The sequence below is a fragment of the Schistocerca gregaria genome, chromosome 4 (assembly GCF_023897955.1).
Source record: "Schistocerca gregaria isolate iqSchGreg1 chromosome 4, iqSchGreg1.2, whole genome shotgun sequence".
NCBI classification, from domain to species: Eukaryota; Metazoa; Arthropoda; class Insecta; order Orthoptera; family Acrididae; genus Schistocerca; species Schistocerca gregaria.
In genome coordinates, this window is record NC_064923.1 from 87,691,723 (window position 1) to 87,714,101 (window position 22,379).

A 22,379-nucleotide genomic window follows, 5' to 3' on the forward strand; every position below is an offset into this window, starting at 1 on the left:
AAAGCAATACCATATGTTTAAAACCAAAAATTGGAAAGAAACTGAAACTTTCCTCAGTGCACACAACAGTTAAGAGAAAGAAAAATGTAATTAAAAAATTAACCGAAATGTTGATGTTGCATTAAAATCACCAATAGACTGGATCAAAGAAGAGTTTGCAGGCACTGCATGTGCATCAGTCACTATTCAGGCCAAGCTGCTTGTGCTTTGTTGTTAAAATTTTTCTTGCTGCTAATATGCACTTGTCACTGATTGGTTCTGGAGAGTTAGCATGGACTCTTTTCTCAAGTGACACATTTTGAGCTTAACATTTGGACCACATTAAAAAATAAAGTTTTGTTAAGTGAAACATTTTGATATTAATGAACTGCAGATTTTTAGGCTTACTAATTATGCTTCTGCTGTCATTATTTATAAATGGTCAGTGAAGCATATGAACCATTAGTTGCTACCTTGTGGTTAGAGTGGTAAACTCATAGGTATATTCAGATCCAGAGACATGGAGATAATCTCTCTATCACTAGATTATCCAGTCACAGCCAATTTGCTATACCAGATTTGTCAATTCATTCACAAAGTCAAAAAAGAAAAAGCCGGATGGTTAAAGATTATGACACCAATAGTAATAGAGAAAGAACAATTATTTTTACTTTTAGGCAAACAGTTGATTGAAATATGGAGATTAGGTGAACTTAGTCAAAAATTGTTGTTATAGTAACTGAGATTAAGGAAAGATAAGTTGATTTCCTGGTTATAACAGAAACAAAGTAAAAGGGGAAATCTTTCAAACAATTTGTGATTGCATATTTAATTATTCTGGAATGAAAGATAAAGGGGCTGCAGCTGCTGTAGGAATAATATTTCATTGAAGACTCACACTCTGATTGATGCAGCTCTTACTTTTTTTAAAAAAAATTAGAGAGAGAGAGAAGCTTGAATGCATTATCCTTGTTACCCAGTACCATCCAGGCCTTGAATGCCGCACTAAATTACACCAGTGAGACTGTGACTTCCCAATTCAAGCCATGAAAAAAGATCCTCTCTCCCTGATATCCTTCCTACACCATCTACTGTCACCTTCCATAACCCTCTTCACCGCTGTAATATCCTAGTTGTGGTATTCCCAACCATTTTATGTACCCCAAGTTTATTATTACTGCAATCGTCTCATCTGTGAAACCTGCCTTATGCACCCATCCACTAGCACCTACTCATGTTGCGGCACTGGTATATACCACAATATCAAACAAAGAGCAACTTGTAGAACCATGCATGTTCTTTATTGCCTAATTTGTCCCCACAGCACAGTGTTTTGTGTAGGAATGATTGCCACTAAACTGGCTGAGTGCATGAATGTGCATGTATACAAGAAATGTCTGGCTTAGGGATGCCCAGTATTTAAACTTTCCCTTCAACACATACTTGTTTGCCTAGATCCTCCTGTACTCCGCTAACACACCATCACCTTTCTTTTTCCATTATGATTATTTTTTATCATTTTGATTTTATTGACTATGTGACCATTTATTTTCATTTACTTTTTCATCTTCGTTCTCTCCTTCCTCTCCATTTCATTTTTTCCGTTCTAGTTTTTAATTGCATTATGTGTTTTTGTTCCTCTTCTTCTGTCTTTACTTCTCATTCATCCTCTGGACTAAAGCTGACACAGTGCTTGCCAGTGAACTATCTCTGACCTCCAATGCTGTCTGCCAGTGCTCCATTCATCCTTGGACACCGTCGTCCTCACTACAGGTGGGTCCTTGTCATCCTGGGGTTTGAGTGACCTACCCTTTCTGCAGATCCCTCTTCCATCCTCAGGGAGGAATTAATAGTCCTGAAACCTAGGATATTTCATACCCTTTTACTTAATGAGTGTGTATCAGCTGTTCTAAATATTTGACCTCTTGAGGGTAAGTAATAGCTTGAGTAACCTAGTTTTTTATTTCTTTGTAACCAAGTAGTTTTGATCTTTTGGTCTTTTTCAAGTGATATGCATATCACATGGATGCATCATATTTGTAAGAGACCAACCCATTTTATGTGTAATGTAATGAACACTCCATTGGAATAAACAGACAAGCCTGCTATGCAAGTGAATGCAACCATAATGAGTTGGGTGAACACACTCGTTTCACAGGTTGCATAAAGGTGAAGAGAGTGTCATGCCGTGTGCATTTCATCCATAGAGTATGGAAACAGTGAATGATGTTCACTACATACACGAGTTAAGGATGTGGAGGCACATCATGAACAAGCTTGAACACAGATGAGTGTGAAGAATTCATTATTAGAAAAGATGTGCTGGCATCTTGGAAGATTTGTAGTACTATGGATGTGAAAAAGGGAAGGAGAGTCATTCTTATTATAAAGGTGACAATGAAATATGCAGCTGGGTGATAGAAGATGGTGCAAGTGACAAACAGATGAAACAAACACAGGAATTACAAAGAGTAAAAATCTAAGAGTGTACTGTGTTAGGTATTGACAAAAGATGATAGTAACAAACCGTTATATTTTCATACCACTCAGGGAAATTTTGTTCCATTAAATGAAACTTGCAAGTGCAACGTACCACACAAAAATCCCTTAAAAATTGTTAAAGGAGTGTTACCAATGGGCAAACTGGGAATCTGCCAGAATTAGAATCTTAAGCTCTCAAACTAAATTCTACTGGTAGACAGAGCAGTGAAGTACCTAGGGGTAACCCAGGTTGTGAAACTAACATGAAACCTTGACATAAAGAATATAAGTTCCAAGGAAAAGGGTACTTTACTTGCACTAGAAGGGCCTCTTGTAAAAAATGGGATCTAAGTCCTAGGAGCATGTACTGGATGTATGCCTCTGTATTAAGGCCTATTTGTAGGACTTTAGTGTGAGGAAATAAAATAGAACAGAAAGTAGCTCCTAAGGAGCTTGGCATAGTGCAGAGGCTGGCCTGTTTGGCCATAACAGGTGGAATAAGCAGCACACTCCTTGCTGGGAGGAAGACCATGTTGGACCTACCTCCATTATATTTGTGGTTTAAAATGGAGGCAACAGCATGGACACACAGTTTAAAACTGGAAATCTGTAGGATATCCCACAAAATATAATTAATGTCGTAAATATAGGAAAGGTCATGAAAATGTTGGTGAGTTATACAAAAGCCTCCAGCTGCTGCAGCACAACAACATAAGAATTGGAAGTAGGCAGCAGTGGGAGAATGAACCACAATACTGGTTTGCAGACAAGCCGAAAACAGACAGAGGTACTGGGAACTGGAGTATACAGGGAGTAGCCTGAACTGCAGAGAGCAGTTTCTGTAGGGAAGCTGGCCACAGTATTCCAGGAGTAGATATTTGCTATCAGAAAGTGCAGAGAGGAGAATCTGTGTGGGAGCTACAATATCATGACATTTACTTTCATTCAGAAAGTCAGGCAGCTGTGAAATCTCCATCAGCCCCTGAATGAAATAAAGATCGTAGTAGAATTCCCTGAATCATTTATGAGGCTAGGGGAAAGCAACAGGATAAACCTGCTGTGGGTTCCTGATCACTGAGGAATTAGTGGTAATGAGCGAGCTGAGAGGGTGATGAGGGCAGTAGCAATGACTCCATTTACTGGATTAGAACCTATCTTAACCATCACTAAGGAAATGGTTATAATGAAAACTATGTGGCTCGATCAGTAAGAAGCATGCATAGTATTGGACTAAAATCTAAAAACAAAAAAAAGACCATGTTGTCAGTGCAGTTCTGAAATATTGGGCATGAGCAGAAAGCAAATTAAACTCATGGCATGACTAATGACTGGCGGTAGGAAACACCTGTACTTGCCCCTAAGTGCTCTTCAAGGGAGTTGGCTAGTTTTAATAGAATGACAGGAAGAAAAACCACACAATAAGCTCAGTTTTTGTGTGGGCAACAATGGGCTAAGACCACTGTTGTTTTGTCTGCTTGAGTAAAACACAACAAATGGGATTTTGTCAAAAGCCATGTTTTGATCCTTTATTTCCAATATCAAAAAATGAGCCTAATAAAGATAAAAAATTCATGTATCTATTCTTCGTATGACAATCTGAGAGGTAAATGATAGATAGTGAAATAAGGTCAGTTGATTCTCCAGTCCTTCCACTAGCTACAGAAACGTCAAAAATGCCTCTGCTGTAATGGTTAATGTGAAAAATGATATCAGTTATGATCAGATGTTTATTCAACTATGGCTCCTGATAAGCTGCATTTTTATTACAGGCAATGATATGAATTATTACACAAAATAAACAAACCATGTTTATTTTGTTTATTCAGTACATTCGACCACATATTTTTCAAATTGAGACACAGTAGAAATTTTTCATTTTTTCCTCCATGTAACTCCTACTGCTCTCATTGGACACCTTAGCTTCAGTCTAACTCAAGCTTTATGGTATCCATGGGTTCTGTACATAAACTACAAATTAAAATTTCCACTTCCCTTTTTCATTTACAAAACATAAATTTCACTTTAAAAGTTAGAACTTATTAAAATGAAAATTTTGAGCCCAATGTCCAAATGATAATACTCTTACAACTTTTGGCTGTACAGATTACTTTAGTACTTTCCTGTTAACAGTTTGATAGAAGTGGTGACACCACTATACGTGCAGAACTTGACTTTTACTTATCAGCTGATCACTGCATCATATTAACTGTAATTGCTTGAATCTTCACATATGGTAGTAAGGTAGAAATGTTAAATATAACCAGTCTTGGGACTGAAGGCTGCAAGAGCAATAGATGACCAGAATATAGGGAAAGATGTGTGGTCAAGAAATATCATTTGGAAACAGTGTGCTCGTATATTTCTAATTTGCTTTCTTCTGATATTCCCGACTCAGAGTTTTTTGTTATTTATGAATCAAGCAGCCCCTTTCATAGATTTACAAAAGTTGTTTGTTTATCACTTTTTTAATATTTTGATCCACTTCTAATTGAATATTAACAATACAATGAGCAGAGATACCCACACACTGCGTAGTAGTGCTTTGAGCAGTGATACCAGGGGTATAGTTGCTCAGATATGAATTTTTTGTCTTCTTCAGAAAATGGCAAGAGCTTGTGCGATATTTTTGATTATTCCCTTTTAAGAGAGTGGTTGAACTTGAGTAGTCATGTATTCTTCTTCTTCTTTCTTTGTTCTTCCCAAATTCTCTTCATACGTTCACTGTGTTCTCTCTTGTGTTTTTCTGACCATCTTTTTCCCATTCTGTTCTCCGTGTGTTCTTGTTTAAGTGTGTGTTTCTTTATGATGTTTCTAAACTGTTCTCTATTGTTTATGTTGTCTTTTGTGATTCCCAGTTCTTTAACGTCTTCTTCTGTTTCAGTGATCCACTTTGTCTTGTTTTTGCTCTTGTGTACTATCTCAAAGATTTGCCTTGTGAGTGTGGTTTTATTCATCCTGCTGATATGTCCATAAAATGTCATCCTTCTCTTTCTATTGGTGTCCGTTATTGTTTATATGTCTTTGTAAATCTCTCTAGTTGGCCTCTTCATCCAAATTTCTTCCCGAAACACTGGTCCATATATTTTCCTCAGAATTTTTCTTTCCTGCTTTTCAATCACTCTGATCGTCGTATGGCCAAGAGTCACTGTAGTTTCTGCAGCATAATGTCCTTGTGGTAGGACTACTGTGTTGTAATGCCTTAGTTTCGCATCGACAGAAATAGATTTCTTATTACAGTGATTCCAATTGAGCTTATATGCTTTTTGTAATTTCCATTTTGCAGATATTTGTTCAGTTTCCCAAATTTTGATATAATTCTGTGGGTTACTTGTGTGAGATTATTGTCGTATAATTTCCATACTTCTGCTATGATTCCGTCTTCTCCTGGAGACTTGTTGTTCTTCAAAGAATTGATTATTTCCGTTACCTCTTTAAGTGATGGTAGATTTGAACTGGAATGGATTGTGGGATTTTCGAAATCTAGTTGTTCTAAAAAACTAAGCTACTATGCTCCAGAAACTATGTAAGTACTTGTACATGCTCATTAACTCCATGTTGCTCCCCTGGACTTTCCTGCATTTTGTTGATCTTGTGGTAATTTTTTTCAGGTTGATATTGGAGTGATTGAAAAATTGCCGAGAGTTTTGATGATGAACAATTCTGACCTCATCCACATTACCCTGAAACTTCTCATGAATTTGTCATTTGATACACATCTAAGGGAAAGGATGGTACGTGTTGGATTAATTCCAAAAATTGTAACATTATTAGGTAAGAGAGACAATTTTTTGTGGTGAGTGCATTTAAACTATGGTTTTTATAGCAATAAAAATTGAGTAAATTGGCTTGCCTTGCCATTTAAATATGAGAGGGGAACACAGAAAACCAGACTGAAACTGTTGTGCAAGCACGCTTTGTAGTTATGCTTTGTGCTGCTATGTGGTGTTAGTTTGGTGTCTCCCTTGTCGTTCAGTAATCTGGTGTCAGTTGGAGTCAGGAGGTTTCTTTGTGGTGCTCTGTTGTTTGCATTCTTATTTCAATCCTTTGACAGTTAATGGCATAGCTGACAAGAAGGAACAAAGAGTCTGTGAAACTTTGTTTGCTGTTAGGAGAAACTGCAGCAGAGACTATTGAGATGCTATGGCAAGCCTGTAATGATAATGATTGGGGGAACTCACATGTTTATGAGTGGTTTTCTCATTTCAAATCAGCAACATATCAAGTGAAGACTTGCCACACCCCGGTCATTCCTTGAGAGGAAAAAATTATAAAAATATTAACACATTTAAATGTACATTCGATGCAGTCATCAAAGGATCATTACCAAATTTCAGAGGAAACAAAAGTGTTACAGACCATGGTGCAGCAAATTTTACCTGTATATTTGAGCATGAGATGAGTGCCTGCAAAATTTGTTCTTCAGTTGCTTACTGATGACCAAACAGAAAACCATGTGAATGTTTGCTGTAACTTGAAGAGTGTAGCATGGAACGATCCAGATTTTCTGAAAGGAATTGTGACTGGGGATGACCGTTGGTGCCAAGGGTACAATCCAGAGTCAAAGCAAGCATCATGCTGTGGAAAACTCAAGTGTCACCACAACCTAGGAAAGCACGTCAAACGAGATCCATTGTGGAAACAATGTTGATTTGTTTTTTATGTCAATGACATTGTCCACAAGGAGTTCATTCCCCAGTACAAACAGTAAATCGACATTCTCATCCGGATGTGTTACAAATATAATGAGAGAGGGTGTGATGAAAACGACCAGACAATCCACACAACTCTGATAGTCTGACAGTTCATGGTAAAAAACAACATGGTGCTTGTGCTTCATCCACCTTACTCACCCCATTTGGCTCCAGCTGACTTTTTTTGTTTCAACAGGAGAAGCAAACTCTGAAAGGAAAGCAATTCAGTGATGTGGATGACATCACAGAAAACAGGCTAATTGTTTTGAACAGTATCTTGCCTCAAGAGTTTCAGAACTGTTTTCAGCAGTGGCAAAAGCATTGAGACAAGAGCATCAATGCACATGGACAACATTCTGCATGGAACTAAAGTACTTTGAATGTGGAATTCAGTAAAAGTGCAAAATAACAAAAATTTCAGTTATTTTTGGGTCACCCTTGTATTTTTACTGTTGGCAACATTTGCATGCATTAGTGTTGGTATATTTATTATTTTATTCATGGCTGTAATTTTAAGCAAATGTAGTATATATTTCAGAATAAAATTCACCCATCCATCACAACTATATTTTTATTTTGCTTTACAGGTTTCAACAAATTAATGTATCACTTTCAGAAGCCTACAGAATTAGGAACATTATAAATCCTTAGGCCTTGGCTATATATGTATGTAAAGTATAAGAAGTTTATTATAGAAACTTACTCAGGACAGAAAGGAGGTCAGCATTAGTCGTAATGTTATCTGCCTTTTTTATTGCATTGAAGATTTAGATTTCAACTGACAGTGCAGTTATCATGAATGCATTATAAGTGGTCATGTAGACTGAACGTAATTATAACGACACATATTCCAATCTAACTCAGGCAGCACAAACATTAGTCCAACTCCAGTTCCAATCCTGACTTGTCCTGGATTACATCACATCCTTGGGCCACAACCATTACCATGGAATTGAACATGATGAAGAAACTAACTTAGTACTTTTGTAGAAAATGTCCATATCTTCTTCATAATACATGATATTGTAGTGCTTAGAGAATTCCATGTAAATTATAGAACCACTTGGCCTACCTCCATCTCAAACCCATGATATTTTAAATAGAAGTGCAATAGAGATGAATCCGACCTACTGAGCATTGCATGTTTGTGTGCATAGGTCTAAAAACAGTCATGAGCAAAATGGGGACGTGGTGACTGAATGGCGGCCAACAAGTACCTGCTGTACGATCCGTAGGGTTTCAGTGTATGTGTAGAGAAGAGCCTGTGCTATTCTTTGCTGGTTTTGTGACTCTTATGATTGCTAAGAACAAATGAAAAAATGAGATTAGACTTTTAAGTAATTCATGTGTTGTACTTGCTAGAAGCGAGATATGTTCATATTTTCTGGTGGTTATTAAACCAACCTTGTTGTAAATGTATCCTAATAGAGTCTAATGTTTGACAACTGGGTTGACTCTCACGAGTTCAAATATTTGCATGAGAAGTGGTGAATCCGTTTTTTGTGGAAGTTGATATATGCCATGACTGAACTAAAAGTATTCTTCGAGTACAAAATTATTTCAAAAGTAGAGAGAGAGTCTCATAAATTCCCTCAACCAGCATTATTCTTCGGAGAAGTAGTTTTTGGAGATCGATGTGGCCTGCTATCCAGAGAAGAAGATTGGCTGTGCATACCAAGTGAGTCAACCTATGGGGGAGAGGTGGGAAGTTTGCAAACCAGTTCCACATAACTTCTTGTCATCTAAAGCATTTGAACATTTCATAGCATATAGCTAATTTGTTTAAAAAATATGACATGCTGCATTCTTTACCAACAGTAATACAACCAAGTTGCTCTGTGTACATAATGAGAAACCTCCAATTGACAAATTTCTCAAACTATATATAATACAACGCAGTGCATGTTTGAGCTTTTATGTAGCACAGACAGTGCGGGCGTTTAAGAATCAATGTTGTGAGCACTTGCTCAGCAAACATGGTGAAAATTCATATAACTCAACTTTTACAGAACATCTCAAAATTGAGAAACATATTCTTCTTCCTCCATCCATGCTCTACATTGAAATTTTGCATATAGCTGACAAGGGCTGCAAGGTACGGAATGACCCTATATACTAATTTGAAATATATAAACATTCCCACCCAAATTCAGAAAATTTGTAGAGTGATCAACTTGCATTAAAAACAGACTCTCTTTTGATCGCCAGGCCTTTTATATATTAGTACCTTTTTTTTAATGTAGTAGGACTTACTTCTTTATATGTCATTTGTAATTTTTATGTGAATTTATGCATCATGTTTCAGAAGGAATGGCCAATATTCAGGGATATGACAGAATGATCATATGAAACAAAATAGTCAGGTAAACATGTGCTCTAAAACATATACTTTAAGAGCTATGACCTTCCCCATGAACCATGGACCTTGCCGTTGGTGGGGAGGCTTGCGTGCCTCAACGATACAGATGGCCGTACCGTAGGTGCAACCACAACGGAGTGATATCTGTTGAGAGGACAGACAAACGTGTGGTTCCTGAAGAGAGGGCAGCAGCCTTTTCAGTAGTTGCAGGGGCAGCAGACTGGATGATTGACTGATCTGGCCTTGCAACATTAACCAAAACGGCCTTGCTATGCTGGTACTGCGAACGGCTGAAAGCAAGGGGAATCTAAAGCCATAATTTTTCCCGAGGGCATGCAGCTTTACTGTATGGATAAATGATGATGGCGTCCTCTTGGGTAAAATATTCCGGAGGTAAAATAGTCCCCCATTTGGATCTCCGGGTGGGGACTACTCAAGAGGATGTCATTATCAGGAAAAAGAAAACTGGCGTTCTACGGATTGAAGCGTGGAATGTCAGATCCCTTAACCGGGCAGGTAGATTAGAAAATTGAAAAAGGGAAATGGATAGGTTAATGTTAGATATAGTGGGAATTAGTGAAGTTCGGTTGCAGGAGGAACAAGACTTTTGGTCAGGTGAATACAGGGTCATAAACACAAAATCAAATAGGGGTAACACAGGAGTAGGTTTAATAATGAATGGGAAAATAGGAATGCAGGTAAGCTACTACAAACAGCATAGTGAACGCATTATTGTGGCCAAGATAGATATGAAATGCACACCTACTACAGTAGTACAAGTTTATATGCCAACTAGCTCTGCAGATGACGAAGAAATTGAAGAAATGTATGATGAAATAAAAGTAATTATTCAGATAGTGAAGGGAGACAAAAATTTAATATTCATGGGTGACTGGAATTCGAGTGTAGGAAAAGGGAGAGAAGGAAACGTAGTAGGTGAATATGGATTGGGGCTAAGAAATGAAAGAGGAAGCTGCCTGGTAGAATTTTGCACAGAGCACAACTTAATCATAGCTAACACTTGGTTTAAGAATCATGAAAGAAGGTTGTATACATGGAAGAACCCTGGAGATACTAAAAGGTATCAGATAGATTATATAAAATGGCAAGACAGAGATTTAGGAACCAGGTTTTAAATTGTGAGACATTTCCAGGGGCAGATGTGGACTCTGACCACAATCTATAGGTTATGACCTGTAGATTAAAACTGAAGAAACTGCTAAAAGGTGGGAATTTAAGGAGATGGGACCTGGACAAACTGAAAGAACCAGAGGTTTTACAGAGTTTCAGGGAGAGCATAAGGGAACAATTGACAGGAATGGGGGGAAGAAATACAATAGAAGAAGAATGGGTAGCTCTGAGGGATGAAGTAGTGAAGGCAGCAGAGGATCAAGTAGGTAAAAAGACGAGGCCTAGTAGAAATCCTTGGGCGCCAGAAGAAATATTGAATTTAATTGATGAAAGGAGAAAATATAAAAATGCAGCAAATGAAGCAGGCAAAAGGGTATACAAACGTCTCAAAAATGAGATCGACAGGAAGTGCAAAATGGCTAAGCAGGGATGGCTAGAGGACAAATGTAAGGATATAGAGGCTTATCTCACTAGGGGTAAGATAGATACTGCCTACAGGAAAATTAAAGAGACCTTTGGAGAAAAGAGAGCTACTTGTATGAATATCAAGAGCTCAAATGGAAACCCAGTTCTAAGCAATGAAGGGAAAGCAGAAAGGTGGAAGGAGTATATAGAGGGTCTATACAAGGGCGATGTACTTGAGGACAATATTATGGAAATGGAAGAGGATGTAGATGAAGATGAAATGGGAGATACGATATTGCGTGAAGAGTTTGACAGAGCACTGAAAGACCTAAGTTGAAACAAGGCCCCGGGAGTAGACAACATTCCATTAGAACTACTGACAGCCTTGGGAGAGCCAGTCCTGACAAAACTCTACCATCTGTTGAGCAAGATGTATGAGACAGGCGAAATACCCTCAGACTTCAAGAAGAATATAATAATGCCAATCCCAAAGAAAGCAGGTGTTGACAGATGTGAAAATTACCGAACTATCAGTTTAATAAGCCAGAGCTGCAAAATACTAACACGAATTCTTTACAGACGAATGGAAAAACTAGTAGAAGCCGACCTCGGGGAAGATCAGTTTGGATTCCGTAGAAATACTGGAACACATGAGGCCATACTGACCTTACGACTTCTCTTAGAAGAAAGATTAGGGAAAGGCAAACCTATGTTTCTAGCATTTGTAGACTTAGAGAAAGCTTTTGACAATGTCGACTGGAATACTCTCTTTCAAATTCTAACGGTGGGAGGGGTAGAATACAGGGACTGAAAGGCTGTTTACAATTTATACAGAAACCAGATGGCAGTTATAAGAGTCGAAGGACATGAAAGGGAAGCAGTGGTTGGGAAGGGAGTAAGACAGGGTTGTAGCCTCTCCCCGATGTTATTCAATCTGTATATTGAGCAAGCAGTAAAGGAAACAAAAGAAAAATTTGGAGTAGGTATTAAAATTCATGGAGAAGAAATAAAAACTTTGAGTTTCGCCAATGACATTGTAATTCTGTCAGAGACAGCAAAGGACTTGGAAGAGCAGTTGAATGGAATGGACAGTGTCTTGAAAGGAGGATATAAGATGAACAACAACAAAAGCAAAACGAGGATAATGGAATGTAGTCGAATTAAGTCGGGTGATGCTGAGGGAATTAGATTAGGAAATGAGGCACTTAAAGTAGAAAAGGAGTTTTGCTATTTGGGGAGCAAAATAACTGATGATGGTCGAAGTAGAGAGGATATAAAATGTAGACTGGGAATGGCAAGGAAAGCATTTCTGAAGAAGAGAAATTTGTTAACATTGCGTATAGATTTAAGTGTCAGGAAGTCATTTCTGAAAGTATTTGTACAGAGTGTAGCCATGTATGGAAGTGAAACGTGGATGATAAATAGTTTGGACAAGAAGAGAATAGAAGCTTTCAAAATGTGGTGCTACAGAAGAATGCTGAAGATTAGATGGGTAGATCATATAACTAATGAGGAAGTATTGAATAGGATTGGGGAGAAGAGAAGTTCATGGCACAACTTGACTAGAAGAAGGGATCGGTTGGTAGGACATGTTCTGAGGCATCAAGGGATCACCAATTTAGTGTTGGAGGGCAGTGTGGAGGGCAAAAATCGTAGAGGAAGACCAAGAGATGGATACACTAAGCAAAATCAGAAGTATGTAGGTTGCAGTAGGTACTGGGAGATGAAGAAACTTGCACAGGATAGAGTAGCATGGAGAGCTGCATCAAACCAGTCTCAGGACTGAAGACCATAACAACAACAATTTACATAAATATGTAGCCAAGGTGTGAAGATTTATGGTCTCCCTAATTTTTTAGGCTTCTGAAAATAAGTGAATTTGTTGAAATCTGTAAAGTGAAATAAAAATGTTAGCAACTAATGACTGAATTTTATTCTGAAATGTGTGCATACTGTAAGCACACTTCTCTTTTTATAAACTAAAACAGTTTTGTTTGAAAAGACCAATATATTAATGACAATATTAAGCTACCAATACCTGTAGGAGTGAAACAACACTACAACTAAGAAAGTAGAATATTTTTCAAAATAGCAGCTTCCCTGCTAATATCCTAGGATACAATACTTTTTATTTATAAGTTTGGATGCCAAAGAATGTGGAGCTGTCCTTACTTTTCTTGTTGATATTTGATGTTCTATAAATAACTCACAGTGTTTATAATATTTAATGTGTAAGTAGACAGAGTGTACCTCATTATATTTGAAAAACTCATATTTGTGTTTCTTTTGTTACATTACACTATGTTACATGAGTTGTATTTCATTGATCCCATGGAGAGGAGTCTCAAGAATGTGGAAAGAAGTTAAATGTGTACATTTTAATTAATTTAATAAAATAAAATGCTTTGTATTATGCTGTAGTGCATTAATACAACGTTAATGGTCACTGTGAAGACATCATTTAGTGGAATAGGAGGGATTGCCCAAGTTAGATGGTCAGAAGCAGTACTGTCAGGTTTTTTAAATGTTTCTCTGCACCATGGGTCACATCATACGAAATGCTGGTCTAAAAAGGAATGCAGTAAAAAGACCAAGCTTCCTCACTTAAATGTGGCTTTTTTCAGTGGTGTAAGTTGCATGTGTGGACATACTCAAAGATTTCTGCCTCTATCATAGGACACACATATCCTTCCCTCCATTGGTCTTTTTCTTTTTTATTGCAGTAACATTCTATTCATTGACCAAAGGAGAAGGATGACATAACTAGGGAGCAGCCTTGGGTGATCCAGCTATCTCTTTGTCACAGTTTAGCTGTAGCCATTCCCATGGACAGACAGCCTGTTAGTCATCATGCACACATAGAAGGCCACACAGTGCTTGCTGCTAAGTTGGTAGAGCACATGTGTGCTTCTACAGGTGGTCCTGGCATTGGTGGGGTTGAAGAAGCTTGTTATAGGACTGGAATAGGTGGTAGCGGAAGGATCATGGAACAGGTGTTACATTTAGGTCTATTACAGGGATATGAACTGTGGGGGAAGGGTTGTGAACAAGAGGGGAATAGGGATGGACAAGAATATTGCATGGATTTGATTGGTAGTGGAACACCACTATGGGAAGAGTGGGGATGCTATTCATCATTTCAGGACATGACAAGAGGTAGTGAAAACCCTGGCTGTGAACATAATTCAGATGCTCCAATCCTGAGAAGTACTGAGTTAACATGGGGGCACTCCTTTATAGCTCTCAATGGGTGTGTGGGGCATGGTAGGTGACTGTGGAGACTAAGTGCAGGAGATCTGTTTCTGGACAGCATGGTGAGGGTAATTTTGGTGTGCAAAGGCCCCAGTGAGACACTTGGCATATTTGGAGATAGGCTGTTTTTCACTGCAGATACAATTACCATATAGGCTGTATGAAAGGGACTTCTTCATGTGAAAAGGGTGGCTACTGTCAAAATGGATGTATTGTTGATGACCGGTAGGTTTAATGGTGGTGGAGGTACTGACAGAGCTATACACAAGGCGAATGTAGAGATTAAGGAAGGTGGCTTGTTGGGTGAGGACCAGGTGAAGCAAATGAGGGAGAAGGTGTAGAGTCTACTTTTAACTGTGCCTATCCACTGCTCAACACTTCCTGTGTGTGATGAATAGCAATCTTTCCTTATTCATAATATTATTCTGTCCCAGATTTTCCATTGTTTGATGAAAAAAGTATATTACAGTCTTCTTAAATTAGTGATATTAGGGCAAGCTCACTGTAAGTGGTGCTTTCATTCTGTATTAAGAAATCTTTATTTCTGAGTAACATTTAATAGTTATTTTTACTCCTCCCTCCCTCACTCTCTCCCTCACCATAAACTGTTTGTAATTCTTCCTGCTGTCACTTATTGCAACTGTGTGCGGAACTGATTGGCAAGTGATTGTACTGGTACTTAATTTTTCTACCTTCATGGTATTGCTATTTAATATTTGTTGCTTTTGACAGTTGAAAGTTTCATGTAGTTCATAGTTTTGATTCATGTCATTGTAAGTCTTTGATTGTACAGTTTTCTTTGCATGTCTTTCCATAGTACAGGTAGCTGTCATATTGAAATACTATCAGAAAATGAACAAGTGACAGTGCATATGGTTTATGGCAACTTGAGTTGTCTGACAATATTGTTGGCCCAATTCCAAGAGTAAAATAGATAAAAATAAATAAGTATACTAGGAACCCCAACAACATGCTAAGAATCAAGTTTTTTTGTTGCACAGTATTTGGTGGATAGTGTGTAAACATGAAAACTGTCCATGTAATACTCCAGTTGTCTTCACATGAAAGTGGATGCATGTATTATGTACCCTGATTTAGGCAACAAGGAACAGTTCTTGTAATTTGACAACCACCATAAACTTCCAAGCAGTGTTCACTACAAGAATGCATCGGTTTAAATATCTTCAGAAGATCATTATGGATTTTTGTCTGGAGCTTATCATTATAAAACTTTCCTATACAGTAAAATGTTTGTACACAATTTGCAATGCTTCCTTTTTTTAGTGTAGAACCCAAGGAAAATAAATTTGAAGACAGTGTTATAGAAAGGGAAGAGCTAATAGATGAAGATGAGAGTGCAGATACAATGCTCAGAGGAGAATTTGACAAAGCACTGAAATACCTAACTTATAACAAAGGCTCTGGTGTAGATGACATTCCTTCAGATTTATTGAGATTCTTGTGAGGGCCAGCCATGACAAAAGCATTCCATACAGTTTAAAAGATATATGAGATAGGTGAAACACCTTCAGATTTCATGAATAAGGTAATACTTCTAATACCAAAGAAAGCGGCACTCACATACACAAATATTATCAGACTATCAGTCCAATAAACCATTATTGCAAAATACTTACATAAATTATTTACAGGGTTTCCAGAGAAATGTGGCAACTCAGGAGGCAATACTGGCCCTGTGACTTCTCTTATAAGATAGACCGAAAAATGGGAAAAGTTTAAACTGATAGTAAATTGTGCTCTGAAGAAGCATGTGCTGAATAAGTGGATTAAAGATGGACCAAACAACATTCAGAAAATGCTGAGGAAGCCAGGATTGTTCCACACTCAGTTCAAAAAAGAATGTGGAAATGTCAACAGGTGATATTCTTTTTGAGGAACACTATTGAGAAAATTTATTAACTGTCATTTGAAGCTGAGAGCAGAACAGTTCTATATCTGCCAGAAAACATTTTGTTTAAGGGCCACAAAGATAAGATAGAAATCAGGGCTTGTACAAAGACACGCAGAAAATTGTTCTCATTCTGTTTTCTAGATGAACAGGAAAGGAAATGACTAGTAGTGGTACAGGGTATCCTCCACTATGCACCGTATGGTGGCTTGTGGAGTATGTATGTGGGTGTAGAAAAGGTAGTAGAAATTCATGCGTTCATAAAAAGATCAGTGCGCAAAGCATACAACTACTTTCATCTTTATATCTTAGCAAAAGATCTTTTTGAGAACCCATGGAAACTCTGGCTCTATGTAAAATTACTAACTGGCTTGAAGGCCTCTATCCAGTGACTTGTCAGTCAGTATGGTGTAGCATCAAAAGGAGAATTAAAGCTTTAAATTCCATGTTTAATAGAGAATCCATTCTGGAGAAGTGTACAGACATGCCATCATTTGACCATCACACAGAGATGGGGCACAGTAATAGACGTCCCTGGTGTAGAGAAGCAGCTAAAGGGCTTTAAAACAAATAAGTCACCAGGTTAAGATTGAATCTCACTTTACTTCTACAGAGAGTACTGCGCAGAATTGCCCCTTGTTTAGCTTGCATTTATCACAAATCTCTCACCCAACTCAAAGTCCATGTGACAAAAAAAGTGCAGGTGGCTCCTGTTTATAAGAAGGATAAAAGGATGGACCCACAAAATTATAGAACAATGCCCTTAACATCAGTTTGCTACAGAATTCTTAAACATATTCTATGTTAGAATATAATAAATTTCCTTGAGACAGAAAAGCTTTCATCCACAAATCACCACATATGTAGAAAGCACCCCTTGTGTGAAACCCTGTTTGCCCTTTTCTCACATGATATGCTGTGAACTATTGGTGAAGGGCAAAGGGCAGATTCTATATACCTAGATTTTCAGAAGGCATTTGACATGGTTCCCCACTGCTACCTGTTAACAAAGGTCTGAACGTATCAAAACAGTTCCCAGCTGTGCAACTGGCTCAAACACATTTTAAGTAACAGAACCCAGTACATTGTCTTTGACAGCAAGTCTTCATCAGAGACAAGGGTATTATCAGGAGTGCTTCAGGGAAATGTGACAGGACTGTTCTTATTCTCTATGTACATAATCTGACAAGGGTATCTGGTATGGAATAATAATAGGAATTAGGATAGACTGCTACACATCACACAGAGGAAGTGTTGAGCAGTGAACAGACACAGTTAAAACTAGACTGTTGGGTAAGCTATTGGACTACACCTGTGGTCTTGCTGCCTTTGAGCAATACCTTCCCCAACACCGGAGTGACTTGAAACCTACAACCTCCATCATTGTCACCATGACCAACTATATCCTCATCCACAATTACTTCTTCTTTGAATTCATAACCCACAAACAAATCTATGGTAGAGCCATAGGAACTTGCACGACACAATTCTATGCCAGCCTATTCATGGACCATCTAAAGGAGTTCTTCCTAGCCATCCAGAACCCAAATGCCTCAGCTGGTTCTGACACTGAGGTGTCTTCATGATCTGGATCAGGACTGTGGATTCTCTGTCCACAATCCTCCAAAACCTCTACACCTTCTCCTTCATTTGCTTCATCGGGTCCTCATCAGCTTAACAAGACATATTCCCTAATGTCAACCTCCACCTCATGGATAGCTCCATCAGTACCTCTGTCCACATCAAACCCACCAATGATCAACAGCACTTCCATTTTGACAGCTGTCAGCAATTCCACATCATGAAGTCCCTTCCGTATAACCTAACCCTCGTGGCCATCACATCTGCACTAACAAGCAGTCTCCCCAAATATGCTGAGTGTTCAGTGGAGGCCTTTACAGTCCTTCCACAGTTTTTCATGGGTCTGATATTTTCCTAATGATCTGCCTTTCTAGTACTTCTAATTTATCTTAACTGTAATTTAATGATAGACATTCATTTGGATATTGATGTTCTGACATCACTATTGTTTTAGACAGGCATTTTATAAATTTTTTTAGTTATACCATATTCCATTCCCCTTTTATGTATCCATCTCCTCCATAGTAGCTTCTTTCAAACCATTTTCTCATATTATCTTCCCAAAGATATTGAATTTGTTTAATCTTTTTCAACTTGGTTAGTCGTTTTCAGAAATTTCAGAGGATTTTTAATGTTTGTAAAAAAATTATTTTTTTCTGCAAAAATTCTTAAGCTGCCTTGCTGGCTATTACTTGTAAAAGATTAATTTGTGTTACAGCAGATGTATGTTAAATGTATGTGTAAAAGCAAGGCAGTTTATTCCATTATTTTTGTTTCCTCTTCCCAACCTTACTACTAAATTTATTTTTATTTTTTATTTACACATCTAGTTTGTTGAACCAAATTTAGGAGCAAATCTCCAAGGTCAAGGAATGTGTCCGTACATGAAATTACATCATAAAGGAATAACAGATAAAATAAAATGTTTATGAATAAAAAAAGTCAAACCATAAGTTTAAGTAAACACACCTAACAACATTTAACACAATTAACAGTTTAATTTTTCAAGGGACTCCTTGACAGAATAGAAGGAATGACCCATGAGGAAACGCTTCAGTTTAGATTTGAAAGCTTGTGGATTACTGCAAAGATTTTTGGATTCTTGTTGTAGCTTATTGAAAATGGCTGCAGCAGTATACTGCACACCTTTCTGCACAAGAGTGAAAGCTACTAGTTCTTGGGGATAAGCTGTTATTGTTAACAAGAAATAACAGTAAAGCATTATATATATTGAGAGGCCAATGTCAGAATGCCCAGGCTAGTGAACAGGGGTCGACAAGAGGTTCACAAACTTACACCTGCTATTTCCCAAACTGCCCAATTCTGAGCCAAAAATATGCTTTGAGAATGGGAAGAGTTACCACAAAATAAAATACAGTATGACATAAGTGAATGAAAATAAGCAAAGTAGACTAATTTTCATGTTGAATGATCACTTACTTCAGATACCGTTTGAATAGTAAAAATGGCACCATGAAGTCTTTGAACAAGATCCTGACTGTGGGCTTTTCATGACAGTTTACTACCTATCTTAACACCTAGGAATTTGAACTGTTGAGTATCAGTAATCATATGCCCACTCTGTGAAATTTAAACATCAGGTTTTGTTGAGGTGTTTGTTAGAAACTGTAAAAACTGAGTCTTACTGTGATTTAGCGTTAGTTTATTTTCTACAAGCCATGAACTTATGTCATGAACTGCACTATTTGAAACAGAACCAATGTCAAAACCTTTACTACCAAACCAGTATCATCAGCAAACAGAAATGTTTTAGAATTACTCATAATACTAGAGGGCATAAATAAGGAACAGGAGTGACCCGAACACTGATCCCTGGGGCATGCCCCTTTGGCTGTGCCCCACTTAGACCCCGCATGAATAATGACATTTTGCTGTCTGTTGTTAAAGTAAGAGGTTAACCAATTGTGTGCTACTCCCCGTATTCCATAATGGTCCAACTTCTGGAGCAATATTTTGTTATCGACACAATCAAACAGCTTAGTTAAATCAAAAAATAGCCTAGCATTCTAAACCTTTTGTTTAATCCATCTGGTACGTTAAAGAGAAAAGAGAATATAGCATTTTTAGTTGTTAAGCCACTTCTGAAGCCGAAATGTATATTTGTTAGAAAATTATGTGATGTAAAATGATCAATTATCTTAGATACACAGCCTTTTCAATACTTTAGCAAAAACTGATGGCATAGAAATAGATCTAAAATTGTCTACCCCTTTCTCCATTTTTATAAAGTGGCTTTATTACTGACTACTTTAATTGTTCAAAAAAACTGACCGTTCTTAAAGGAAAAATTACAAATATGGGTAAGTACAGGGCTAACATGTGCAGCACAGTACTTTAATAATCTTCTGAGCACTCCATTACATCCATGCGAGTCCTTAGTCTTAAGTGATTTAATTATTGACTCAACCTTCCTCTTGTCAGTATCACAGAGGAGTATTTCAGACATCAATCTCGGAAAAGCATTTTCCAAGAGAGTTATATGATTCTCTGTAGAAACTAAGTTTCTTAAATACATTCAGTTTTTGAGACCAAATTTTTCACCTTTTTAAACACAATGAAAAAGAATTGGGGAGAGGCCAATACCTTGCCATAGACATGTTGTTATTTAGAAGGACTGAGATATTTATCTCATAAATTTCACTGTGTCTGTAAGTGTTTCATGAATTAGATGTGCTACTTTAGACTTTACATCAAATCTTTGAGTTATTTCATCTATAATTTGTCTGTTATCAGGGTTAAAGTCCTCTTTGAAATCAACAAACATTACTCAACTATCTTTCAGATTCAGTTACCTGTGGTGAATGATTGACTTCGTATTAAATATTTGTTCAGAGCATGATCTGCTCTTCCTAAAAACCCCTTGATAGTCACCTAAGTTACTGCCCATATTTTATTTGCTGTTCGTAGCATAGAAATGCCACTGCAGTTGGTAATGTTTTGTTTCTTACCTTTCTTATGTAATGGATGTATCATAGCTACCTTTCTCTCTCCTGGGATTTTTTTGTTTTCCAGATTTCTTCAAAGACTAATTATAGTTATTTTTTTATTTTTGGGAGAAACTATTTCAAACATTCCGCTGTAATAGAAACTTTTCCACTCACTTTTTGTTTTTTAATGTTTAAATTACATCATCAATTTCTTTGAAAGTTGTAGGTAAATTTACTTTTAAATTATCATGAGTGTTTGGGAATTCCAGCTTATGGGTTCTGGACAATCAAAAGCTAGTCAAAATATTTTGCTATTTTTAGAGTTGCTTAAACCAAGTCTGCCATTTTCATTTATGAAAGACACATTTAGGGTTTGGTATCCCTTTAATCTGCCTGTTAATGTGTGATAAAAATCATGGATGTTATTGTTTGAAAAGTTTTTCTTAATTTTTGCAAATTTCCTCTTTTCACTGTTTAAATTGATCATAGTGTCCAATTTCAATTTATCTTGACAGTTTCCAGTTTTTGGCCCTCTATGTTAAAGATTTTTCATGTATTTCATCCCACCATATTTTATAGTTATTTCTGATTGACTCAAATGTTTTCTGTGCAGCATTATTAATTTCTTTACGTAATTCTGGCCAGTTACCATGTTTAGCCATTTTAATTTCATCTTAGTATTTTTGAATTGATTCTTTTCTAATTGTAAGTCTGTCTGTCTATCACATTTTATTAGTTTTTGTGATTTTTGTTGTATTTTATTAGGTAGAACAATAACCTTAATTTAGGAGATGTAGTAATCAGAATCAAATTCACCATTCCTTATTACTTTCACATTCATAATTTCCTAAGTGCCTTTTTGAGAAATGGGTAAATTATCTATCTGAAATTCTTCCAATATATGACTTAGAGAGGTATTCATCTTGTGGCTTTGCTTGGAAGGGAGGGGAGGAGGGGGGGGGGGGGGGCTTCCTGAAGAAGGTCTACATTAGTTGCAGGTGAGAATGTTGGCAAAAACTGATCAGTCTCATACCATCTGTGTTGCATCTTTTTCTGGCTGTGTGATAGCATACTATTTAAATTGTTTTTTGTAGCTGTTTGAGCATTAAAGTTACTCAAAAGCAGCTAGGTCATCATCTGTGGTATTTGGATATCTCAGTTTGGAAAAGATCTCAAAATTTGTTGTTTTTTTTATTCTTTCTGTTGTCTGCATTGGAATGAGTTTATAATTTTAAAACTGTAGCCTTATTTAATAGCTTTTCTGAAGATTTTCCTGTTGAATGTATTGTACAGACAAGCTTCCTCTAAAATTACAGGTGAGCAGAGACATGAAGTCATTGTACTAAGAATTCTGTACCACTTGAGTATGGATGACAAATGCAAATCTATGTTCACATATACAGATTGCATTCCAATGGTAAGTTAGCACTGAATAGTTGATATGCTTGTCAAATGTTGTATGGTTATGAGGTGTAGATATAGTTCCATCTTGCATGGGGGAAGACACAGTTGAATGAAGCAATCTACACTACTGTGGTGAGGCTGTGAGGAAGAGACATTTTGAGATGGAATGGGTGAAGCTGTAAAAGTGGAGGTACTGTCAATAGTTGGTGCACTTGATATACCGTATTTACTCGAATCTA

At 37.2% G+C, this 22,379-nt stretch overlaps 1 protein-coding gene across 3 annotated transcripts in view; it reads left to right on the top strand.

Moving 5' to 3' along the window:
- Positions 1-22,379, top strand: part of LOC126365890 (kinesin-associated protein 3-like) — a 190,905-nt gene that overhangs the window by 53,766 nt on the left and 114,760 nt on the right. For all 3 annotated transcript variants that reach the window (XM_050008605.1, XM_050008603.1, XM_050008604.1), the window contains exons 8-9: positions 6,069-6,231; positions 22,053-22,153. In XM_050008605.1, the coding sequence (XP_049864562.1) occupies positions 6,069-6,231; positions 22,053-22,153 (264 nt within the window). The remainder of the gene's footprint in view (positions 1-6,068; positions 6,232-22,052; positions 22,154-22,379) is intronic.